Below are 23440 nucleotides of genomic sequence, written 5' to 3'. Positions count from 1 at the left end.
TCCAAAGAGATATGTACCTTTGTGTCTTCAGACACCAAACGTACTGTTTTCTCTGCCTGTTTGCATTAAATACTCCCACTTTTCTATTAAGACCCAGGGCAATCATCCCCACTTCTTGAACGCTTCTCTGATCAGTTCTGCCCCTTCTCTTTAGGCTGTCACTGCACTGCTATTATGGCATTTATTATACTGCATTATAATCCTTGTTTACTCATCTTTTTCTCTCTTTAAACTGCAAGTTCCCTGAGGATAAGGATTGTCTGTTCATTTTGATGCTTTGATGCCTAGGACAGTGACTGACACACAGAAGGTGGTCAATATGTTCACTAAACAAAGGAATAAACTAGTAAATGTCTTTGCTTTCTTTCAAAGGTGATGTTATCTGAGTGATATTTCACAAATTGGTGAGGGGAGAGATCCATCCTGCATAACAGATTATCATTCAAGTCAACCTTGAAATGTCCTTATACCATGAAGCTTCAGATGTTCGAGCCTGGCCTCATCCTCGAAAGATAAAAGCATTCCCACAAAGCAGTGCAGGGGGAATAAGGAAAGGGCCCTAGGTGCTTTCTAGGTGAGAGATCACAGTCACCTGGATGAAGATTAGGAAAGCCTTCTGAGGGGTTGACTGCCCAGATGAGCAACAATAAAAACAGCATCTCAAACTTTTATTACAGTTGACAAGTATTTTTCCAATTTCAATTTACTTTCTTTGTACTCACAAGCAGTCCTGAAATAATCTCCTTTAAAGTTTTCAATCTAAATGTGAAGAAAAAAGGGTACAAATTAACTAAATGTGAACAACAGTTGTCTCTGGGTGAAAGAATTATAGATCATATTTATTCTCTGTATTTTTGAAAAATTTCCAGAGTGAACATGTAACTTGTATTTTCAGAAAAAAAAAAAAAAGTCAAAAAAGAACTCTCTAATCCAGCTCTAAGATTTTAACCTCTAACACATTGGTACCAATGCAAAAGGATGGAAGGTTCTTGATCTCCCTTCATTATTCACTGTACATGCTGAAAAGCTATTCAGCTTTTCCCTTTAGTTATACTGAGGTCATTGTTATACTTCATGACACTTAAATATACCTCAGCAACCTCAATTCCTAAATAGACCGGCTTTTAAAAAATTCGTTTCTTCTTCCTTCCTTCTCACACGTATTACCAAGTGCCTATTATGTGCCAGGCCTGGTGCCAGATACTAGAGATATGGAGCTGAATAGGAGCTGGTCTTTGCCTTCCAGCCAAGGAAGCAGAGAGGTTAATAGGCACTTAAAATAAAGTGTGATAATGGTGAGCAAGGGGCAAGCACCAAACAGATGACAGTCTTACTGGAAAGGAAAAGTTGGAGTTTTTGTGAGTATTATTTCCAGTGGTAGTGGAACGCTCCCAAGAGCATGTGCCTTTAAACTGCAGAAGGTGCAAGTGAGAGCGCAGAAACTTCAGGAGGAAGTTAGGGACATATATCGTGTTTTGTGTAAGTTTGGACGGATGTTGCTTTGAGCATTTAAGGCAGAGATGTGAGAATCAGTTTGGCCCTTCATTTTTTGTGTTTATTCTAAAGGGTGTAAGATCATTTGAGTTATAAACCACTTTGACAGCTAAAGGGAAAATTCAGTGTTCAACAAATTGAGAAGTTTGTTTTGCAAGAAACGGAGCAAGAATATCCAGACTTCTCCCTCTCGGGCTAAGACATATGTCATTTTTATTTATTTTATTTCAACCAGGGTTCCAGCTGTTCCTGGTTCCCAGGCCAGAGGCGGCCATGTGGGGTTCTATACAAGTGACCAAACAGAATTACAGACCAAAGCACAACAGAGCATTGCTGCACGTGACTCTGTTCAGTGAGGAAACCTAGAATTTACCGGAAACCTTTTATTATGGTCAGATGTTTCCTGTGTCTGGTTTCTGAAGCAGATAAAAAGAATATAAAGAGAGGATGAAGAATGAGGCTTAGTCTTTCCAGTCATTGGAGAGGCTTCCAAAAGTCAAATTATGCAGTGAACAAGTTACATTTTGGCTACTACCTCTCATGGTACACATTCAACACACATATTCTGCTAGCCACCATGTGTAAGCCCTAGAGACATAAGAATGAATAAAAAAAAATTATTCCCTGAAGTAGCTTACAACCTAACAGGTAAAGTAAAAACACATATAAAACTAAGCATTCTACAGTTAACAATACTGTATTGTACACTTGAAATTTGCTAAGAGTAGATCTTAAATGTTCTTACCACACGCATACATGCAAAAAGGTAACTGTGAGGTGATAGATGTGCTAACTAACCTTATTGCGGTAATCATTTCACAAGACATACGTTTGTCAAAGGATCACACTATACACCTTAAACTTACACATTATTATCTGTCAGTTACATCTCAATAAAGCTGAGGGGGAAAGCTAAGTATAATATATGTATGGAAATAAGGGTAATGAGGGAGATACTTCATTGTTCATTAATTCAACATATTTATTAAGCAACTACTATACACCAGACTTATGGATACAATAGTAAAGAAGAACGAGAATGCTCCTATTCTCAAGGAATTTATAGTTTAGTCAGGAAGACTGAAAAAAAGCAAGTAAACAAAAGAACAAAACTTCTGACAGTGATAAGTGGTTATGAAGAATATCCAATGATGTAATATGACCATGAGGGGAAGTACAGGCAATGCTAGATTGGGTGTTTTGGGAAGGCTTCTCTGAGGAGGTGACGTATGGCTGAGACTGGGAGACAGGAGCTCGCCAAGAAAAGACCAAGGGAAAAAGAGTTCCAGGCTGAAGGAAAGCAAGTACAGTAATCTTGGTACATTAAGGAACAGCGAGAAGGCCAGTGTTGCTGGAACACAGAGCACGAAAAACACAAGAGGGGTGGGAAATGAGGTCAGAGAGGAAGACAGGAGACAGATCTGTAGGAGGCCTTATGTAGGAGGCCATCGAGAGACGTCTGCACTGTATTTTTCAATAGCAGAGAGAGGCCCCTGCTTAAAACCCGGGAGTAACACGATCTGATTTATACTCTTAAACATAAACTTTCACTGCTATGCGGGAACCAAATTGACTGTTCTGGCAACAGAGTAAAAGGTAGATTAGAGGAGACAGACTGAAGGCCAGGAGACTGGTAGAAGAGATTGCAACATTCCAGATGAGAAGTGATGGCAGCGTGAACAAGGCAGTGACAATAGGAAAAAAAAAAAAAGGATACTAATAATGTTTAAAAGGGAAAATTTACAGGACTAGTGACTTGTGGGACATGAGTAAGAGATTAAGAAGAAGAAGGATTATATCTACATCCTGGCCTTGGGCAAATGGATGCTGACCTTTGCTTAAATGGGTGTAGCCTCCATCTAAACCACATAACCCTGCTTCTCCTCTGGTCAGACAACTGGACCACAGGTGAATACCTGACCCAAGAGAAGGCAATCCATAGGCAGATAGGTTCTGCCTTTGGAGTCTCTTTTGGAGACTTGACTTGGGATGCACAGAGAGTTGGGGCTGCTGGTGGGAGATACAAGCAGAAAAGCAAAGAAGAGCAGAGGCTAGGAGGCTATGGGTTGGACTTGATGCTGGGCCTTGGGGCCCACGTTAGTGGCAGAGCATCACAGTGAAGAGCCACAACCCTGCTGCTGAGGGCAACATGACACCTCAAAGAGCTGCCTTGGATCCAGAATACTCTTCCAGTGCCAGTCTCTGTGGCAGTCAGCTATCCCACGGATCACCTTTCCATGAGACCTTGGGGTTTAGCTCTTCCTCAGTTCCCTTGAGGCTTGGCCTATAATTGAGATTTTCATTTTTAAGTCTCCTGCTATCATGGAGCTGTCTATAGTCTGAGTAAGTTCACCTCCTCTACCTTCCAGTCCTCATGCTTTAATACCCAGGAGCACTTTCTGCATTCCCAATGACCTGTTCCAAGCACGACTCATCCCAAAGGTCTAAATCTCAGGAGAAGTAGAAGGCCCTACTTGGACCTTGGGTCTAAGCTGTGTTCTCCAATCTAGCTTCATGAAAGAGCTCTCAACTTCGGGGATTTACTGGTCCATCAGCAAAACTGATACTTCAATAGCCATATGGTTACCTGTGTCTTGTTCTACTTTCTCCCCTGCTTAGATCCTGGGGGAATCTAACCCCTAGTCTGAGCCCCTCAATTTCTTCCCTCTCAACCCTAATCCCAAACAAACAAAACATGAGTAAATGAGATTCCTGAAGCTACATAGAGAAAAAAAGCCTGAGAACAGAAAACAAAACACAACCATTGACTTAGAAGAATGTGGTATATGGAAGAGAAATCAGAAATCAGTGAAATAATCAGAGATAGGAGTAGCAGGACAGAGGAAGCCAGAGGAGGTAAGAATTGTTTATAAAAAGGAGTATCCAAATGTGGTAAAGAGGTGGAGGAAGCTGATGGATGAAAAGATGCTGCAGAATCGCTCACTGGGAGGGCATTTGTAACTTTAGTGGGAATGATTTCTGTACAGTGATCAGACTGCAGGGACTCAGTTGTGAATGGGTTAAGTGGAGGCTGTTGACTTAGTAGACTTATTTCAAGAAGTCTCTCCTTAGATTTATGTCATTAGTTTAACTTACCAAACATATACAGAGTTCTTCTAAGCTCAAAAGACTAATCAAAAGATTAGACATGGTACCTGACACGAAGGAGTTTATGAACTATCAGGAGGATAATACAAAGATACAAAGAACTATATTACAGGTCTCTAGAAAAGGTGCTCCAGGAGTTAAGAGGCAAGAGGGAGAATTTTTTCTGGGAGAAGCTGGGAAGATATGGAGGAGACAGTATTTGAGCTGCTGTGAGATAACCTTTCGGGACAGGCTGTGCTGGTCGGGTGGGAACACTGAAGGAGAGGCACTGAAGCATGGAAAGTGAGGGGTGCATGGTTTCAGGAAGGTAAAATCATACCTAATTAATATATTAGAGTTTCTTTCAGGAGGTAAAAATGCATGTGACTAAAAGGGAACTAGTCAATACAACCTGTTTAGACTTTCAAAAAAGGCTTTGACACATCAAAGACTATTTTTAAAAAGTGAGTCACCATGAAATTGAGGAAGAAATTGCTATGTCATCAGGAGACAAAAGGCACTTGGCTGAGGAGAAGGAGCAGGACACCCCCTGGGGCATCAGCACCACAGGGAGACCAGGAAATCTGAAGTAGCTAGATTTCCACTACCTACTGCCCTCTAGGAGGGTGGAGGGAAGGGGGAAAGGGTGGCACTGCTTACAAACACCTGTTGGTGCAACAGAAGCTGGAATGAAAATGGTACTAGGCATGTGTTGAGACTGAGAGTGAGATGCTAGGATGAAGTTTGGAACTTTAGGGGCCTGGGAAAGTGTCAGTCATGGTGCCTTAGAAATAGGAAAGGGCTGGGTTTGGTGCAGGAACCATTTACTGAACCCTGATTTAGATTACACATACACCTCACTCCCTTCCAAACCCCTCAAAATGACAGAAAAGGTCATTTGTTTGTTGTAAATCAGAAGTACACAGGAACAAAGAGAACAGGAGACACCAGCAACAAAAGTTTTGGAAAGCAGATAAACAAGTAGAACTTACTCAGCAAAACCAGGAAAGGCGAATCCTATACTAGTAGTGGGGAAAGCTGAAATATGTCCTGAAATACACCACAGAACTCCCCAAAGGCTCAACTGCTGGCAGCACCAGGTACCACTAGAAGTAGGAGAGAAGACGATACTAAAAACAAGACACTACACTCTTAAGTGTAGGCTGACAGCCAAGACCACAAGGCATTAGAGGAAAGTATCTAATATAAAGACAGAGACCAAAACAAATGAAAAATAAATGCCATGTGAGGGACTTCCCTGGTGGTCCAGGGGGTAAGACTCCACACTCCCAATGCAGGGGGCCTGGGTTCGATCCCTGGTCAGGGAACTAGGAACTAAATCCTGCATGCCACAACTGGGAAAAAAAAAAAAAAAAAAAAAAAAAGAATCCCACAACTAAGACCTGGTGCTGACAGATAAATAAATAAATATTTAAAAAATAATAATAAAATAAATGTAATGTGGAAAAAGAGAAAACACAAATAAAGGTGAAAACTCTTTAAAAAATCATTAAAATCTTCAGAAAGAAAATATTTTATTCACAAAGTAGAATTCATTTTTTTAAAAAAGGTACACTCAGTGAATAAAAACAAAAAATAACTTTTGAAAATTAAAAACATAATAGCAGAATTAAAAAGGATTAAAAAGTAAGTTGAGGAAGTCTTTCAAAATGTAGTACAAAAGACAAAGATAGAAAATGGGAGACAAAAGTGTGTTTTTTTTTTAAATTAGAGGACCAGTCTAGGAACTATCACAACTGAATTATGAAAGTTCTAGCAAAAGGAAAAAAAAATTTTAATAGAAGGGAGAAAATATTCAAAGAAATATTCCCCATAACTAAAGAACTTGAGTTTTGGGTCCTGAAAGGGCCCTCTGAGTGTACCGCACAAGATGAAAATAGTCCTCCAACAAATGCATCATCATGAAATTTCAGAACACTCAAATTTCCAGAGAGAAAAACAACAAAGAGGTTTTTATACAAATAATTTTAAAAAATCAGAGTGGCTTCAGAACTCTCAATAGGAACGCTGAAAGCCTAAAATACAGTGGAGCAGTATCTTCAAAAGTCTGAGGGAAAATAATTTCCAATCAAGAATTCTATACCCAGCCAGACTATCAATTAAATATGAGATTAGAATAAAGACACTTTCATACAGGTAATGTCTCAGAAATTTACCTCTCATGCATCCTTCCTAGGATATTATTAGAGGATGTGTTCCAGTAAATGAAGAAGAAAATGAAAAAAAAATGGGATCCAGGAAATGAGATATACCAAAAGAGAAGGATGGTGATGAGAGACTCTAAGACCATAGTTGGGCAGCAGGGATAGAGAGGAAACAGTCCAGAGCAGTGCATGTCAGAAGGCTCCTAGAGAGATTTCTTCAAGCAAATGAAACTGATAGACTAATGTGTTTGAACATATGGAGAGCAGATTCATACAACTGGGGAAGAGTGTAGAGTTAAATTGTGGTCAATACATAGAAAACTAAGCAAAATAAAAAGCAAGACTGTTATTGACTTCAGGAAAAATAAAATGTGCAGTGAAAAAACAGTAATCATGGTATCTATGAATAGCATTTTCATGGCCATAATATACAGACTGAATGTTGTTCTAACTATATTAGGAGAATGGGAGGATGGACTTAGTATCTGTGGTGGAGGAGCAGTGAGTGTGATAGAGTACTAAATACCAAATCTTCAGCTTCCATTAGAGAAAGTCAATAGGTAATACTCAAAACAGAAATATCAAGAATGAATCAACTATACTTCGATAAAATAAATGTTTAAAAATTAACATTTAAAAAAGAAATATCAAGAATGGCAATATAACCATGTTATTTAGAGATCTGGAGGTAAATATCAAACAAATTAGTTAAAAGAGTTGAAAACAAATGCCTCTTGGAGGCAGGAAATCAAGTAGTAGTGGTAATGGGGGAGTGCTTTTCTTGTTCATTTTTGTTGGTAACAAGTCTTGTAGAATTGTCTTTTTGAACTACGCACATGTATAACTTTAATAAGAACAAACACTAAATTGACTTGCACAAGATTACAGAGCCTACATTGGTAGGGTCAGAGCTTCAAATTTAGTCCATCTGGTTCTCTAACTTATATATCATATATCTACCAACAGGGTCAATGAAGAGTCTATTAGAAACCTAGCAGCCTCATATTTGATTATAACCTATTTAATGCTTTACTAAGTACTATCTGATATTATTTTGTGATTACATTATCTAAATATGATCTATCAAAAATAATTAGTCTAGAATAAAAGATAGTTAAAAGATAAAACAATCAAATGTTAGGACCTTGCTTGGACCCAGATTTTTAGAAAAAACCAACTGTGGAAATGCATATTTAAGGTAATTAGTGATATTTGAATATGAACTGGGTATTAGAAAATATTAAGGAATTATAGTTAATGTGAGATAATAACATAAGGGCTATTTTTTTTAAGTCCTTTACTGTTAGAGATGATACTGAAATGCTTATGGGTAAAATGACTTGATGTCTGGGATTTGCTTTACGACCCAGTTAATTTTTTAAATCCAAATAATAAAAAAAAGATATGCATCTCCGCGAGAGCAGGGCCTGCAATATTCACATGTGCCAGAGACCTTTGGACAGGATGAGACTATTAAGTCATTTGCCATATGACATTCTTTCCTTCATCTGGAAAAAGATGTACTTGATAGGCTACCATCAAGAGTATGGTGCCATTCCATTCTCAAGAGATAACTTAGTTAAGACAAAGGGAAGGAATAAGATGAAAAGTTGCCCAATAAAGTTTTTATATTTTGCCATGAAAAAAATTGTATACCTATTACTTTGTATTATTTCTATTTAAAAAGAAAAGATATGTACCTCTCAGTACCACAATTGGGAAATTAAAAGTAATTGGTTGACATCACTGTCATTCATCTTAAGTACTAAGAGTGGAAGGCATGGGGAGAAATGGAATACACTACTAATGGGAATGTAAAATGGTAAAGCAGCTTTGGAAAACAGCCTGGGAGTTCCTCAATAGGTCAAATATAGAGTTACCATATGACTCAGCAATTCTACTGCTAGGTATACATATACCCAAGAGAAATGAAAATTTTATGTCCACACAAAAGCCTGAACATGAATGTTTACAGCAGTATTATTCACAATAGCCAAAAAGTGGAAGCAACCTAAATGTCCACCAACTGATGAATGAATTGTGGAATTAAAGAAACCTCAGCTAAAACTGGCGTCAAGACAAGCCTGTAGGGGGAGCTCTCACACCCTGCCATGCATCCTCAACTATTCCAAATGGTAAGAGACTACACCAGCTCTCCAACAGAAAGGTGCCTCTACTATCCAGAAGGAAGAAGAAAACTTCTCTCCACCCCATGACAGCCCAGACAATAAGAGACTGTAGCAGTCCGACCAATGAGAAGCCTCTATGCTCTGGACTCCCAGATTCCTCCAATGGACTCTCTGGTTATCACAGCCCCACACCCCCCAACTCCGCCCTTTTCCCTATAAAAGCAAGTTCCCCTTCCTTGTTCTCTGGATTTGCCTATGGTTTACCATAGCTTGCATTTCCCAAATAGCAATTCCTCTGGTACTCCCGAATACATTCACTTTTGCTGGTAAAATAACTGGCTATTATATTATTAAAGCCGACATATTTGGTGTCACAAGTGGGGTCCAAAGGAGGCAAACCCCGAGAGATGACGTCTCATGGAATCAAGTGAGGTACCTGCACTGAGCCCCTTGTATTTATCGCTTCAGCGAGTTGCTGCCTGCTTTCAATATGGGGAGTCTTCTCTCGCATTCCAGGCTCCGCTCTTCCGTGTTTTGAGCTCTCCAACTTTATTCAGGATCTGGAAAGGCTTTGTCCTTTATGGGAGAAGTTCCGGCCTTTCTGGTTCAAGGCTTTGTCCTTGGTGAGTACTCAAGTTGTTTTCTGGAGCATGCGGTAGCAAGGTTCTTTTGGAGATTGAGCTAACTGGGAACTGAGTTTGTTTTATTCCTTTTGGAATCTGGCTGAGACTCTATCAACTTACGTGGGTTTCTGGTTTCTGGTAGAACTTAGGGAAATGGGATTCCAGTCATCTAAATGTTCTGAAGGCAGCCCTCCTTTGGGGACTCTGGCCAGTTCCTGTTTAAAAACTGTGTACACCCTTTATGTGCATTTTTAACTAAGTGGGCCAAACTAAAAGTAATCAGGAATTACAGTGGCCATTGTGGGGAACTTTCAATCTCCCCAAATTCATTTTTCTCAAGATTAAATTGGAGGCCCACAGTTCTAAAATTGCCTCTTTGCAAGATTCTGTTTCTAAATTGGCCAAAACAACCAAAAAGCAAACAAACAAAAAAAACCTAAAAAAGAACAAAATGTCTTCCAAAGCCTCAAACTCCTTGTGTCCCCCTCCCCCAAATTCTTTGTCTTGGGCACCATCTTGTGTGTCTTCTCTGCCCGCTCTGTCTCAGACTCTGCTCTGGCAGCCATCTTGTGCCCAGGCCCTGCCCCCAATGTCATCTTCCTCTCTCCTCTGCAAAAACCTGCCCCTTTAAAAATCAGGCCCTCTGAGGATCCAAATGCTAAACCCCTAATTACTGTTTCTAAGACAACTGGAGCAAATAAACAACTAAAAGGAAAGATTTAAACAGCAATAGTCCTAGATTTTTGAAAACAGACAAATAGACTGCAAAACTCCTAGGAGGAAATTTGCTTTCTGTATCTGTCTGTTTGGTGAAGCTTTTCGGTAAGTCACCTAGCCTGGTCAAAGGGTAAAACCTTTAAGTCCATCTTAAGGGGCAACCTTAAAAGAGACAATTCCAAGCCACTCAGGAGACAACAGATTGCATTCTTTGACGGATATGCAGAAGTTTCTAAAAGACAATTTGACACCAAAAACAGCTCTAAAAGGATCCTTACTGTATGCCAGAAACACACCTTGGATCAAACTATTCTTCTTAGTTCTGTATTACTGTACCTGAGAAATGGCTAACATTTTAAATAAAACTATAAGGTCCCTGTCTGCATCTGTCTGTGTACTCATGTGTATCTATATATGTATGTATATATGCGTGGTACTTTTTTTTTCTACCTCTGGATGGTATTGCTAAAATTAATTTGTAAAAGAGCCTTATTTAATTGGCTTAGAAACAAACACACACCTAAATGAATTAAAATATAACGTAAACTGGCCCAGGTGCTTTCTGGGTTTACATGATCTAGTTTTGAAAGCTAGTTTGGGGTTATTGGTTTAATTAAAACAGGCATGTCTTTGGAGTTACCAGTGCTGAAAATAATGCAGGCATACAACTTTTATTCTACCTGGGTTTATTGGTCAGATAAGTTCATGTTATCTTTGCTACAAAGTTTATCAGCAGTAAAAATACGTGCGTGGTAGGATAAAATTTTTCATGAGTGTCGAAAACAAGTGAATTGAAAGGATGTGGATGAGATACAAGTTTCTAGGTAAACCTTTTAAATAGCTTCCCCATATCTTTTTGGCATCCTGAAACCTTACAGTTTTGCTAAGTTAAATTAAATAACAGGTAGTCATTAAATATCTAGATCATTTCCAAATAAGATAAAATACTGAAACATTACTTAAAATAGGTTCATCTACTTTTGGCTTCCTTTACAAAGGGACTAAAGATATTTGGGTCTACTGGTAAACATACCACATTGGAAAATTTCCTATGAGGAAAATATGCTTTTAGGAATTATGAAAGGTATTCATAAATTTGTAACAGACCACTCATAATTGTTTAAAGCTCCAGAAATAATAAGGGGAAACAACTATGTATGCAAGAAAAGTAAGATATGTGTTTTTGCTAAGAAAAGGTAGAAGAATGGAAATGCATTCTATTGAGGGAAAGAAAATAATTTTGTCCTAAAGTGAGGCTTACTATTTCAGAATAGGAAAGAGGAAAAACAGCTGAATGGAAATAGTAAGTTGTAGAAGATTCATGGAAAAAAATTTTTTGAAAAAAATTTTATGTGTGGTCAAGCTGGCTAAGTTAAAATGAATTTATTTAAAAATGAGTTTAATGTAAAAAAAAATCTAAAAATAAAAAGGGACTTCCCTGGCAGTCCAGTATTTAAGACTTCACCTTCCAATGCAGGGGATGTGAGTTCCATCCCTGGTCGGGGAGCTAAGATCCCACATGCCTGGGGGACAAAAAAACAAAACATAAAACAGAAGCAATACTGCAACAAATTCAATAAAGACTTTAAAAACGGTCCACATCCAAAAAAAAAAAAAAATCTAAAAAATGAGTTTAATGTCAAAAATACACTAGTCCAAAACAAATTTTGTTTTTAATCTCTTAAAAGGACAATGTTTTACTGGACTATTGGCCTGTTCCTAATAAGAGATTGTGAAAAAGGGTTTTCCTATCCTTTAAGTAATTTCCTTAGAAAACAAAGATTTGTGTTTTACCAAAATTCTTTTCTATGCTTCATGTTGTCTTAATCTGGTCTCTGATTACTCAAGAAAACAGAATCTTCTCAATATTAAAAGAGCTAAGTTTTGCCTACAACTATGTAACCTTTTGTATTTGCCTTTGAAATGTGTTACTTATTGTTACTTTGATCAAATGATAATTAAATATCATTTCATAATAATCTATGATCTTGTTTGATCAAATGTCCAAAACCCTTTGATATTTTTTACAAACTTCCCAAAAACTGAGTTCTAAATGAAGTCTTTCTGACCTTGAACTAACTCTGGGACCTTCCACAGGCCCCTGGAAAATCTCAAAGAATTTGTCTCTCACCTGGTAAAATGTTAAGCTAATCAGGTTTATTTGATATGTTAAATTTTATCAGACACTTGTCAAATAAGAAGGTTTACTAAACGTTTTTACCTTTTATTTGTAATAGGTATATGTTAATAAAAGTGTTCCAAAAATGGTATGAAATTCCTGACATTCTAAGATGTCCTGATTACAATGTTATGAGTCATAATTTAAAATGTATGTCATGGAAGGCAAGAGAACCCTTTGTCAATCCCACTATAATGAACTCTCATCAGATATTTAATAATGGGCATTTTCAAGTCTTTCTGTCAGTTATAGGCAGTTACTGCTTTACTTTAATGCTTTTGCAAATATGTTTCTTCTTTAAAGAGATTCATCTAAAAAGCTCTGACAGGTACTCTGGAAGATGGGTTTTTGATAACTTTAAGATCATAAGACTGAACTGGGTAAGGATTTCTAAAACTAATGGAAAACCAATTGCTTTAATGTTTTGTTTTCCAGGTGTAAAGAGACCCTTTTTCTCCTCTCCTTTAAGCTATCTATAACTCACAGCAATTTGGTAAAGTGTACGTTCGCAACAAAGATTGAAGCATTTATCTTTTTCTCCCTACCTGGTTCCCCAAGAGTTCTGAAACTTATTAAATATTCTTGTTTTTCATGACAATGTATATATCTGCATAGCTTCAATGGGAGTCTGTTCTCCTAGTAACAGGATGCCCACTGCACTTGGCTCCTGCTCCTTTCAATCCACAACTGATACAGACATACTTCTATACTGTAAAAGCCTAACTACATCTATTAAAAATAACCATGCCCTAGTAGAGCCCCCTTTTTGCAGCACATTACCAGAAGACAAAGACCGCAAACATCACACTCCACAACCTGGAGGTTTTGTGTACTGGAAGAGGTACCTTCAAAAGAACTCTCTCCAGCCTCACTGGAAGGGCCCCTATCAGGTACTGCTAACTAACCCTTGTAAAACTCCAAGGAGTAGACTCCTGGATCCACACGTCACACTTAAAGAAGGCACTGAACCCCAAATGGACCATCTGGTGACCTGAAGATAAAGCTCACTAGGACCTGAAGCGGTACATCTGAGGCTGACAGCTTTCCCAAGATGTCTGAACCAAGCCTGTGTACCTTCTTTCAATACTGTCCCTCACCTTGTTTTCTCCCTCCCTTCCACTGAAGGACAATGCCCTTGTTTTTATTTTCCAATCCCTTGCAAAAGCGGGAAACCTCTCTGATTCCTGGATTTGCCATCGGAAACATCAGTCCATCCAAGATAGCAATGACCCTTTTGTTCACCTTATAAGTAATTTCACTGGGGTTCCAAATGCTGTTGTCTGTCCAAATTGTTTCATGGGCCCATTTTATAGAGTCAGTGTGCTAAGCCTGCCTAAACTTACTCCCTGCTTCAATTTTTTGTTGTTGTTGGCTGCGTTGGGCCTTCGTTGCCGTGCGCAGGCTTTCTCTAGTTGCGGCAAGCAGGGGCTACACTTGCGGTGTATGGGCTTATCATTGCGGTGGCTTCTCTTGTTGCAGAGCACTGGCCCTAGAGCGCCCGGGCTTCAGTAGTTGCAGTGCGTGGGCTTCAGTAGTTGTGGCTCACGGGCTCTAGAGCATAGGCTCAGTAGTTGTGGCGCACGGGCTTAGTTGCTCCGCAGTATGTGGGATCTTCCCGGACCAGGGATCGAACCCATGTCCCCTGCATTGGCAGGTGGATTCTTAACCACTGCGCCACCAGGGAGTCTCCCTGCTTCCATTTGACCCAACCTTGGAATGGGAAAACAAGATCTTTTAAATATTTGTATGAAAGGTTCTATGGAGTTGCCAGTGTAAGTCACATCATTTGTAAACTTGCTGACACATCTATATATCTAGGTAACCTCTTGGTGTGTAACAACCAAATGTGTGAGCCTTGGTTAAGTAATGCTAACACCTCTATGCCAACGAATGACTCCATAGATACTGTCATTTATGTGGGGGCCTTATATCCCCTGGTTACACCTTCATATGTAGAAGTTTTGGGAATGCTTTTATGCTTGGGCAACTCATTGCCTTGATAGCTGGAGAATACAAGGACAGTGTACCCTTGCCATATATATATATACACACATATACACCTTTTTTTTTGGCTGCTCAGGTGCGAGGGCTTCAGTAGTTGTGGCTTGCCAGCTCTAGAGCGCAGGCTCAGCAGTTGTGGCTGCATGGGCTCAGCGGCTCCGTGGCATGTGGGATCTTCCCGGACCAGGGCTTGAACCCGTGTCCCCTGCATTGGCAGGCCGATTCTCAACCACTGCACCACCAGAGAAGCCCTACCCTTGCTAATATTCACTGTCTTGTTCTCCCTACATAATCAAACAGAAGCCTCTCATTGGTCCATCCCATTAAACCTTTACAACCACTTTAAGCGAGAACTTCCAGGAGGCATTCAAGATTCTGGTTTTGCCTCTGTAGGGAGAGCTTTCTTCCCATGGATCGGAGTGAGCACCAATGAACAAATAATCAGGAATCTCTCCCTGACATTAGGAGTTAGCTGACTCCATAGCCAACACAGTATCAGCTGTGCAGTGTTCACCTATCTCATTGGCCAAAGTGGTTTTGGATCACCACACAGCCCTTGGTTACTTACTTGCTGAACAAGGAGGCATCTGTGCAATAGCAAACACCTCTTGTTAAATGTGGGTAAATGCCTCTGGGGAAGTAAAGACCCAATTACATAAAATTAAAGAGCAAGCACATTGGTTACAGCCAATTTCACCTGACAACACACCGTCTTTTGATGTATTCAACTGGCTATCTTTGGGTCTGGGTTCCTGGTTTAGAACCATCTTGCAAACTGGATCTATGAAGCTATTTTTAATTCTGCTGTATACACTTGCTAAGTTCTGCATCTATTACTTCTCAAATCTTTATAAAAAATGACCTGCCTAATCAGATGATGCTAGCTCAGTTCTTCAGGATAATTTATAGCACTGACAACCTTGAGTAAATATGGACTTTTAACAAGAAATTCCTGAGAGTTACTCTAATGTGCCCTCATGAGGTTTCTAATTTGAGTATTTTCCCTCTGACATGGAATATGACAACCAGGGAAGGTCTGAGGGACAAACTACTACATGTGGAGATCCTGACTCTTGATCAGCAATGCTTTCAAGGAAAGAGCTTAAGCAAAAGGTGGAAATATGGAATTAAAGAAACCTCAGCTAAAATTGGAGTCAGGACAGGCCTGTAGGAAGAGCTCTCACACCCTACCAGGTACCCTCAATTACTCCAAACAGGAAGAGATGTGCCAGCTCTCCAACCGAAAGGTGGCTCTACTGTACTATCCAGAAGGAGGTAGAAAACTTCTCTCCACCCCAGGACAGCCCAGCCAATCAGAGACTGTAGCAGTCCAACCAATAAGAAGCCTCTGTACTCTGGACTCCCAGCTTCCTCCAGTGGACTCTCTGGTTATCACAGCCCCTCCCAAATCCCATTGTTTTCCCTATAAAAGCAAGTTCCCCTTCCTTGTTTTCTGAATTTACCTATGGTTCACCATAGCTTACATTTCTTGAATTGCAAGTCCTCTTCTATTCCCATATAAACTCACTTTTGCTGGTAAAATAACTGGCTATTAAATTATTAAAGTTGGCAGGATAAATAAAATGTGGTATATCCACAATGGAATATTACTTCATCATGAAAAAGAATGAAGTATTGATACATGCTTCAACATGGATGAATCCTGAATGCAAAGTGAAAGAAGCCAGTCACAAAAGTTCACACAATGTATGATTCTATTTATATAAAATGTCCAGGACAGGCAAATCTACAGTAATAGAAAGTAGATTTGTGGCTGCCTAGGGCTGGAGGTGGTTAGGGGAAAACAGAGCACAACTGCAAATGGGTACAGGCTTTCTTTCTGGGGTAATGAAAATGTTCTAAAATTAATCGTGATGTTTGCACACTGTGTGAATATACTTAAAAACCAATGAATTGTATACTTTGAATGGAAGAATTATATGGTATGTAAATTATATTTTAAGAAAGCTGTTACCTTAAAAAATAAAAAGGAGTGGAAGGCAGTTCACCTCATCTCTAGGGAAACATAAACCTCTGTGGTCATAGACGTTGACCATGGACAAATCTCATTTGTCTGCCACTCATAAAACAGAGGGAACTTTACTGTTTGGATTTTATTTTCTAAATGAAAGCAAGAAAGAAACCTCACCAGCAGAGGGCTAAGAAATCAGTGAAAGTAATAATTATTTATCACTTTATATTGAGGAGAAAATAAAAAGGACTTGGTTTAAACAACAACAAACAAACAAACAAACAAAATACCTTTTCTGGTTTCTGTCCTTAGTATTCTGAATCTTTTATTCAGCAACTTAAAAAATTTTTTTTAAATTTAGGGCTGGGCAAGAAGGAAGTTTTGCCTAATTGTTGGCTTAGAATTCTCCTATACCTATACTTCTGTGTCCCCTCAAGCAGATGTTGCAAACTGGAGGCTCACATACGTGCTATGTTTAGTCCACAAAGTGCGAAAAGTTTTAAATTTATTACATTCATAAGTCAAGAGATTTCACCAAAAAATGTAGACTTCCAGCTTCTCTTGAAAAATGGGCAGATTCTGGCAATAGAGGAGAGTGCTTCTTATTCAGCAAGGGTAACAAATTATAAACTGATATCCAAAGTACTCAAGGAATAAGTTCTGGTCCTCGCTCTAAAACTAGGGAAGAAAACAAAAGAATCAGGCAGACAGGGACTGAACATAATCAGAAGCATAGCATGGAGATGTAGGAAAAAACATCTTTAGAGCTACACTTTGAGGTAACACCTCAAAGAGATAGTCTTCCTACCATTCCCTCTCACAGTATTTCTACACTACAGATTTTTAGAAGCCTAAAATATTTTAGAATATCCGCAGGATGCTTGGTTCCACCTCCCTCAAAGAGATGAGTAATGTGTTCCTTCATACAGGGCTTATCCCATACTTACCCTTTACGACTCTCATCCTCTCTCTGGCCCCTAACCTAAAAAGTCCAGTTCCTGATCAACAATGCAAAGCTCCTGAATCTGCCAGAGAGAGGAGCCCACTCAGTGGCCGACACAACACCTGCACACATATATAGCAGGATGCGGCCCTCTGGAAACATTCACTGCATAACACTCCACAAGGGAATGAGACAGAAAACAGCTTTGATTTTTATTAAAATATGGGGTATACAGTCGCATTTGTTCAGTGAGACGAGAATAAAAATATCAAAAGAAACAAACAAGTTAGAATCACCACAACTAACATTGTTTTAAATAACAAGGATTCAATATTATCATATACAATACATATTAAAATTGACCCAGTTGTCCCCCAAATGTCCTTTATGGCTTTTCTTCCTCATATCTGTGTTCCAGTCAAGAGTTTGCACTTGGCATTTGGCTGTTTAGCCTCTTTTAATTAGGAACAGACTACCTCCTCCATCTTTGTTTACTCATGTAACTGACTTTTTTTGTGTGTGTGGAATTTTTCAATTTTATGCTATTTATTTTTTATACAGCAGGTTCTTATTAGTTATCCATTTTAGACATATTAGTGTATACATGTCAATCCCAATCTCCCAATTCATCCCACCACCACCACCACCACCCCCCCCCCCCGCCACTTTCCACCCTTGGTGGCCATACGTTTGTTCTCTACATCTGCGTCTCAATTTCTGCTCTGCAAACCGGTTTATCTGTACCACTTTTCTAGGTTCCACATATATGCGTTAATATACATTTGTCTTTCTCTTTCTGACTTACTTCACTCTGTGTGACAGTCTCTAGATTCATTCACGTCTCTACAAATGACCCAATTTCATTCCTTTTTGTACCTGAGTAATATTCCATTGTATATATGTACAACATCTTCTTTATCCATTCATCTGTCGATGGGCACTTAGCTTGCTTCCATGTCCTGGCTATTGTAAATAGTGCTGCAATGAACACTGGGGTGCATGTGTCTTTTTGAACTATGGTTTTCTCTGGGTATATGCCTAGCAGTGGGACTGCTGGGTCATATGATAATTTTATTTATAGTTTTTTAAGGAACCTCCATACTGTTCAACAGTGGCTGTATCAATTCACATTCCCACCAACAGTGCAAGAGGGTTCCCTTATCTCCACACTCTCTCCAGCATTTGTTTGTAGATTTTCTGATGATGCCCATTCTAACTGGTGTGAGGTGATATAGCATTGTAGTTTTGACTTGCATTTCTCTAAAAATTAGTGATGTTGAGCAGCTTTTCATGTGTTTCTTGGCCATCTGTATGTCTTCTTTGAAGAAATGTCTATTTAAGTCTTCTGCCCATTTTCGGATTGGGTTGTTTGTTTTTTCAATACTGAGCTGCATGAGCTGTTTATATATTTTGGAGATTAATCCTTTGTCCGTTGATATGTTTGCAAATATTTTCTCCCATTCTGAGGGTTGTCTTTTCGTCTTGTTTGTAGTTTCCTTTGCTGTGCAAAAGCTTTTAAGTTTCATTAGGTCCCATTTGTTTATTTTTGTTTTTATTTCCATTACTTTAGGAGGTTGATCAAAAAAGATCTTGCTGTGATTTATGTCAAAGAGTGTTTTTCCTAAGTTTTCCTCTAAGAGTTTTATAGTGTCTGGTCTTACATTTAGGTCTCTAATCCATTTTGAGTTTATTTTTGTGTATGGTGTTAGGGAGTGTTCTAATTTCATTCTTTTACATGTAGCTGTCCAGTTTTCCCAGCACCACTTATTGAAGAGACTGTCTTTTCTCCATTGTATACACTTCCCTCCATTGTCATAGATTAGTTGACCACAGGTGCATGGGTTTATCTCTGGGCTTTCTATCCGGTTCCATTGATCTATATTTCTGTTTTTGTGCCAGTACCATATTGTCTTGATTACCGTAGCTTTGTAGTATAGTCTGAAGACAGGGAGACTGATTCCTCCAGCTCCGTTTTTCTCCCTCAAGACTGCTTTGGATATTCGGGGTCTTTTAGGTCTCTGTACAAATTTTAAGATATTTTGTTCTAGTTCTGTAAAAAATGCCATGGGTAATTTGATATGGATTGCATTGAATCTGTAGATTGCTTTGAGTAGTAGAGTCATTTTCACAATATTGATTCTTCCAATCCAGTAACATGGTATATCTCTCCATCTGTTTGTGTCATCTTTGATTTCTTTCATCAGTGTCTTATAGTTTTCTGCATACAGGTCTTTTGTCTCCCTAGGTAGGTTTATTCCTAGGAATTTTATTCTTTTTGTTGCAGTGGTAAATGGGAGTGTTTCCTTAATTTCCCTTTCAGATTTTTCATCATTAGTGTATAGGAATGCCAGAGACTTCTGTGCATTAATTTTGTATCCTGCTACTTTACCAAAGTCATTGATTAGCTCTAGTAGTTTTCTGGTGGCATCTTTAGGATTCTCTATGTATAGTATCATGTCATCTGTAAACAGTGACAGTTTTACTTCTTCTTTTCCAATTTGGATTCCTTTTATTTCTTTTTCTTCTCTGATTGCCGTGACTAAGACTTCCAAAACTATGTTGAATAATAGTGGTGAGAGTGGACATCCTTGTCTTGTTACTGATCTTAGAGGAAATGCTTTCAGTTTTTCACCATTGACAATGACGTTTGCTGTGGTTGTGTCATATATGGCCTTTATTATGTTGAGGTAGGTTCCCTCTATGCCCACTTTCTGGAGAGTTTTTATCATAAATGCGTGTTGAATTTTGTCAAAACCTTTTCCTGCATCTATCGAGATGATCACGTGGTTTTTATTCTTCACTTTGTTAATATGGCATATCACATTGATTGATTTGCGTATGTTGAAGAATCCTTGCATCCCTGGCTTAAATCCCACTTGATCTTGGTGTATGATCCTTTTAATGTGTTGTTGGATTCTGTTTGCTAGTATTTTGTTGAGGATTTTTGCATCTATATTCATAAGTGGTATTGGTCTGTAATTTTCTTTTTCTGTAGTATCTTTCTCTGGTTTTGGTATCAGGGTGATGGTGGCTTCGTAAAATGAGTTTGGGAGTGTTCCTTCCTCTTCAGTTTTTTGGAAGAGTTTGAGAAGGATGGGTGGTAGCTCTTCTCTAAATGTTTGATCGAATTCACCTGTGAAGCCATCTGGTCCTGGACTTTTGTTTGTTGGAAGATTTTGAATCACAGTTTCAATTTCATTACTTGTGATTGGTCTGTTCATATTTTCTATTTCTTCCTGGTTCAGTCTTGGAAGGTTATACCTTTCTAAGAATTCGTCCATTTCTTCCAGGTTGTCCATTTTATTGGCATAGAGTTGCCTGTAGTAGTCTCTTAGGATGCTTTATATTTCTGCGGTGTTGGTTGTAACTTCTTTTTCAGTTCTAATTTTATTGATTTGAGTCCTCTCCCTCTTTTTCTTGATGAGTCTGGCTAATGGTTTATCAATTTTGTTTATCATCTCAAAGAACAAGCTTTTAGTTTTATTGATCTTTGCTATTGTTTTCTTTGTTTCTATTTCATTTATTTCTGCTCTGATCTTTATGATTTCTTTCCTTCTACTAACTTTTGGGTTTGTTGGTTCTTCTTTCTCTAGTTCCTTTAGGTGTAAAGTTAGGTTGTTTATTAGAGATTTTTCTTGTTTCTTGAGGTAGCATTGTATTGCTATAAACTTCCCTCTTAGAACTGCTTTTGCGGCATCCCATAGGTTTTGGATCATCGCGTTTTCATCGTCGTTTGTCTCTAGGTATTTTTTGATTTCCTCTTTTATTTCTTCAGTGATCTCTTGGTTATTTAGTAATGTATTGTTTAGTCTCCATGTGTTTGGGGTTGTCACGTTTTTATCCCTGTAATTCATATCTAATCTCATAATGTTGTGGTCAGAAGAGATGCTTGATATAATTTCAATTTTCTTAAATTTACTGAGGTTTGATTTGTGACCCGAGATGTGACCTATCCTGGAGAATGTTCTGTGCGCACTGGAGAAGAAAGTGTTATCTGCTGTTTTTGGATGGAATGTCCTATAAATATCAATCAAATCTATCTGGTCTATTGTGTCATTTAAAGCTTGTGTTTCCTTATTAATTTTCTGTTTGGACGATCTGTCCATTGGTGTAAGAGAGGTGTTAAAGTCCCCCACTATTATTGTGTTACTGTCGATTTCCTCTCTTATTGCTGTTAGCAGTTGCCTTATGTATTGAGGTGCTCCTATGTTGGGTGCATATATATGACTAATTGTTATATCTTTTTCTTGGATTGATCCCTTGATCATTATGTAGTGTCCTTCCTTGTCTCTTGTAACATTTTTAATTTGAAAGTCCATTTTGTCTGATATGAGTATTGCTACTCCAGCTTTCTTTTGATTTCCATTTGCATGGAATATCTTTTTCCATCCCCTCACTTTCATTCTGTGTGTGTCCCTAGGTCTGAAGAGGGTCTCCTGTAGACAGCATATCGATGGGTCTTGTTTTTGTATCCATTCAGTGAGCCTGTGTCTTTTGGTTGGAGAATTAATCCATTCATGTTGAAGGTAATTGTCGATATGTATGTTCCTATTACCATTTTCTTAATTGTTTTGGGTTTGTTTTTGTAGGTCCTTATCTTCTCTTGTGTTTCCCACTTAGAGAAGTTCCTTTAGCATTTGTTGTAGAGCTGGTTTGGTGGTGCTGAATTCTCTTAGCTTTGCTTGTCTGTAAAGCTTTTGATTTCTCTGTCGAATCTGAATGAGATCCTTGCCGGATAGAGTAATCTTAGTTGTAGGTTCTTCCCTTTCATCACTTTGAGTATGTCACGCCACTCCCTTCTGGCTTGTAGAGTTTCTGCTGAGAAATCAGCTGTTAAACTTATGGGAGTTCCCTTGTATGTTATTCGTCATTTTTCCCTTGCTGCTTTCAGTAATTTTTCTTTGTCTTCAATTTTTGCCAATTTGATTACTATGCGGCTCGACATGTCTCTCCTTAGGTTTATCCTCTGTGGGATTCTCTGAACTTCTTGGACTTGGGTGGCTATTTCCTTTCCCATGTTAGGGAAGTTTTCGACTATAATCTCTTCATATATTTTCTCAGGTCCTCTCCCTCTCTCTTCTCCTTCTGGGACCCCTATAATGCGAATGTTGTTGCATTTAATGTTGTCCTAGAGGTCTCTTAGGCTGTCTTCATTTCTTTTCATTCTTTTTTCTTTATTCTGTTCTGCAGCAGTGAATTCCACCATTCTGTCTTCCAGGTCACTTATCTGTTCCTCTGCCTCAGTTATTCTGCTATTGATTCCTTCTAGTGTAGTTTTCATCTCAGTTATTGTATTGTTCACCTCTGTTTGTTTGTTCTTTAATTCTTCTAGGTCTTTGTTAAACATTTCTTGCATCTTCTCGATCTTTGTCTCCATTCTTTTTCCGAGGTCCTGGATCATCTTCACTATCATTATTCTGAATTATTTTTCTGGAAGGTTGCCTATCTCCACTTCATTTAGTTGTTTTTCTGGGATTTTATCTTGTTCCTCCATGTGGTACATAGCCCTCTGCCTTTTCATCTTGTTTATCTTTCTGTGAATGTGGTTTTTGTTCCACAGGCTGTGGGGACTGTAGTTCTTCTTGCTTTTGCTGTCTGCCCTCTGGTCAACTTTTTTTTAAAAGTCCAGGTCAGGTGACTTGTAGCATGTCCTACATGTTTATTTGTCTTATTATTTCCTCATGATTAGATTCAAATTAAACATTTTTGGCACAAGCACTCCAAAAGCGATGTATGCTTTTTATTGTGTCACATTACAAGGCAGATAATGTCAGCCTACCATATTGGTAATGTTAAATTTTTTTGTGTTTTTTTTTTGTGTGTGGTACGTGGGCCTCTCACTGTTGTGGCCTCCTCCGTTGTGGAGCACAGGCTCCGGACGCGCAGGCTCAGCAGTCATGGCTCACAGGCCCAGCCACTCCGCGGCATGTGGGATCTTCCCGGACCGAGGCACGAACCCATGTCCCCTGCATCGGCAGGCGGACTTTCAATCACTGTGCCAACAGGGAAGCCAGTGATGTTAAATTTGATCATTTGGTTAAGGTGTTGACCCTCAGAATGTTTTCTTCCTTTGTGATTAGTAAGTTAATTATTAAGTAATTAATATGAGAATTAATAAGTCAGTTTTCTT

The 23440-nt window shown here is 38.7% G+C and overlaps 1 protein-coding gene across 9 annotated transcripts in view; it reads right to left on the bottom strand.

The window, feature by feature from the left end:
* Positions 1-23440, bottom strand: part of ST3GAL3 (ST3 beta-galactoside alpha-2,3-sialyltransferase 3) — a 197747-nt gene that overhangs the window by 125628 nt on the left and 48679 nt on the right. For 2 of the 9 annotated variants that reach the window (XM_065887663.1, XM_065887729.1), the window contains exon 2: positions 16545-16554. The exons of the other annotated variants lie outside the window; for them this stretch is intronic. In XM_065887663.1, the coding sequence (XP_065743735.1) occupies positions 16545-16554 (10 nt within the window). The remainder of the gene's footprint in view (positions 1-16544; positions 16555-23440) is intronic. 9 annotated transcript variants of the gene reach the window in all.

The sequence above is a fragment of the Phocoena phocoena genome, chromosome 1 (genome assembly GCF_963924675.1).
Source record: "Phocoena phocoena chromosome 1, mPhoPho1.1, whole genome shotgun sequence".
Lineage (NCBI taxonomy): Eukaryota > Metazoa > Chordata > Mammalia > Artiodactyla > Phocoenidae > Phocoena > Phocoena phocoena.
Note: the sequence above shows the minus strand (reverse complement) of the source record. Positions and strands in the feature narration are given on the sequence as shown.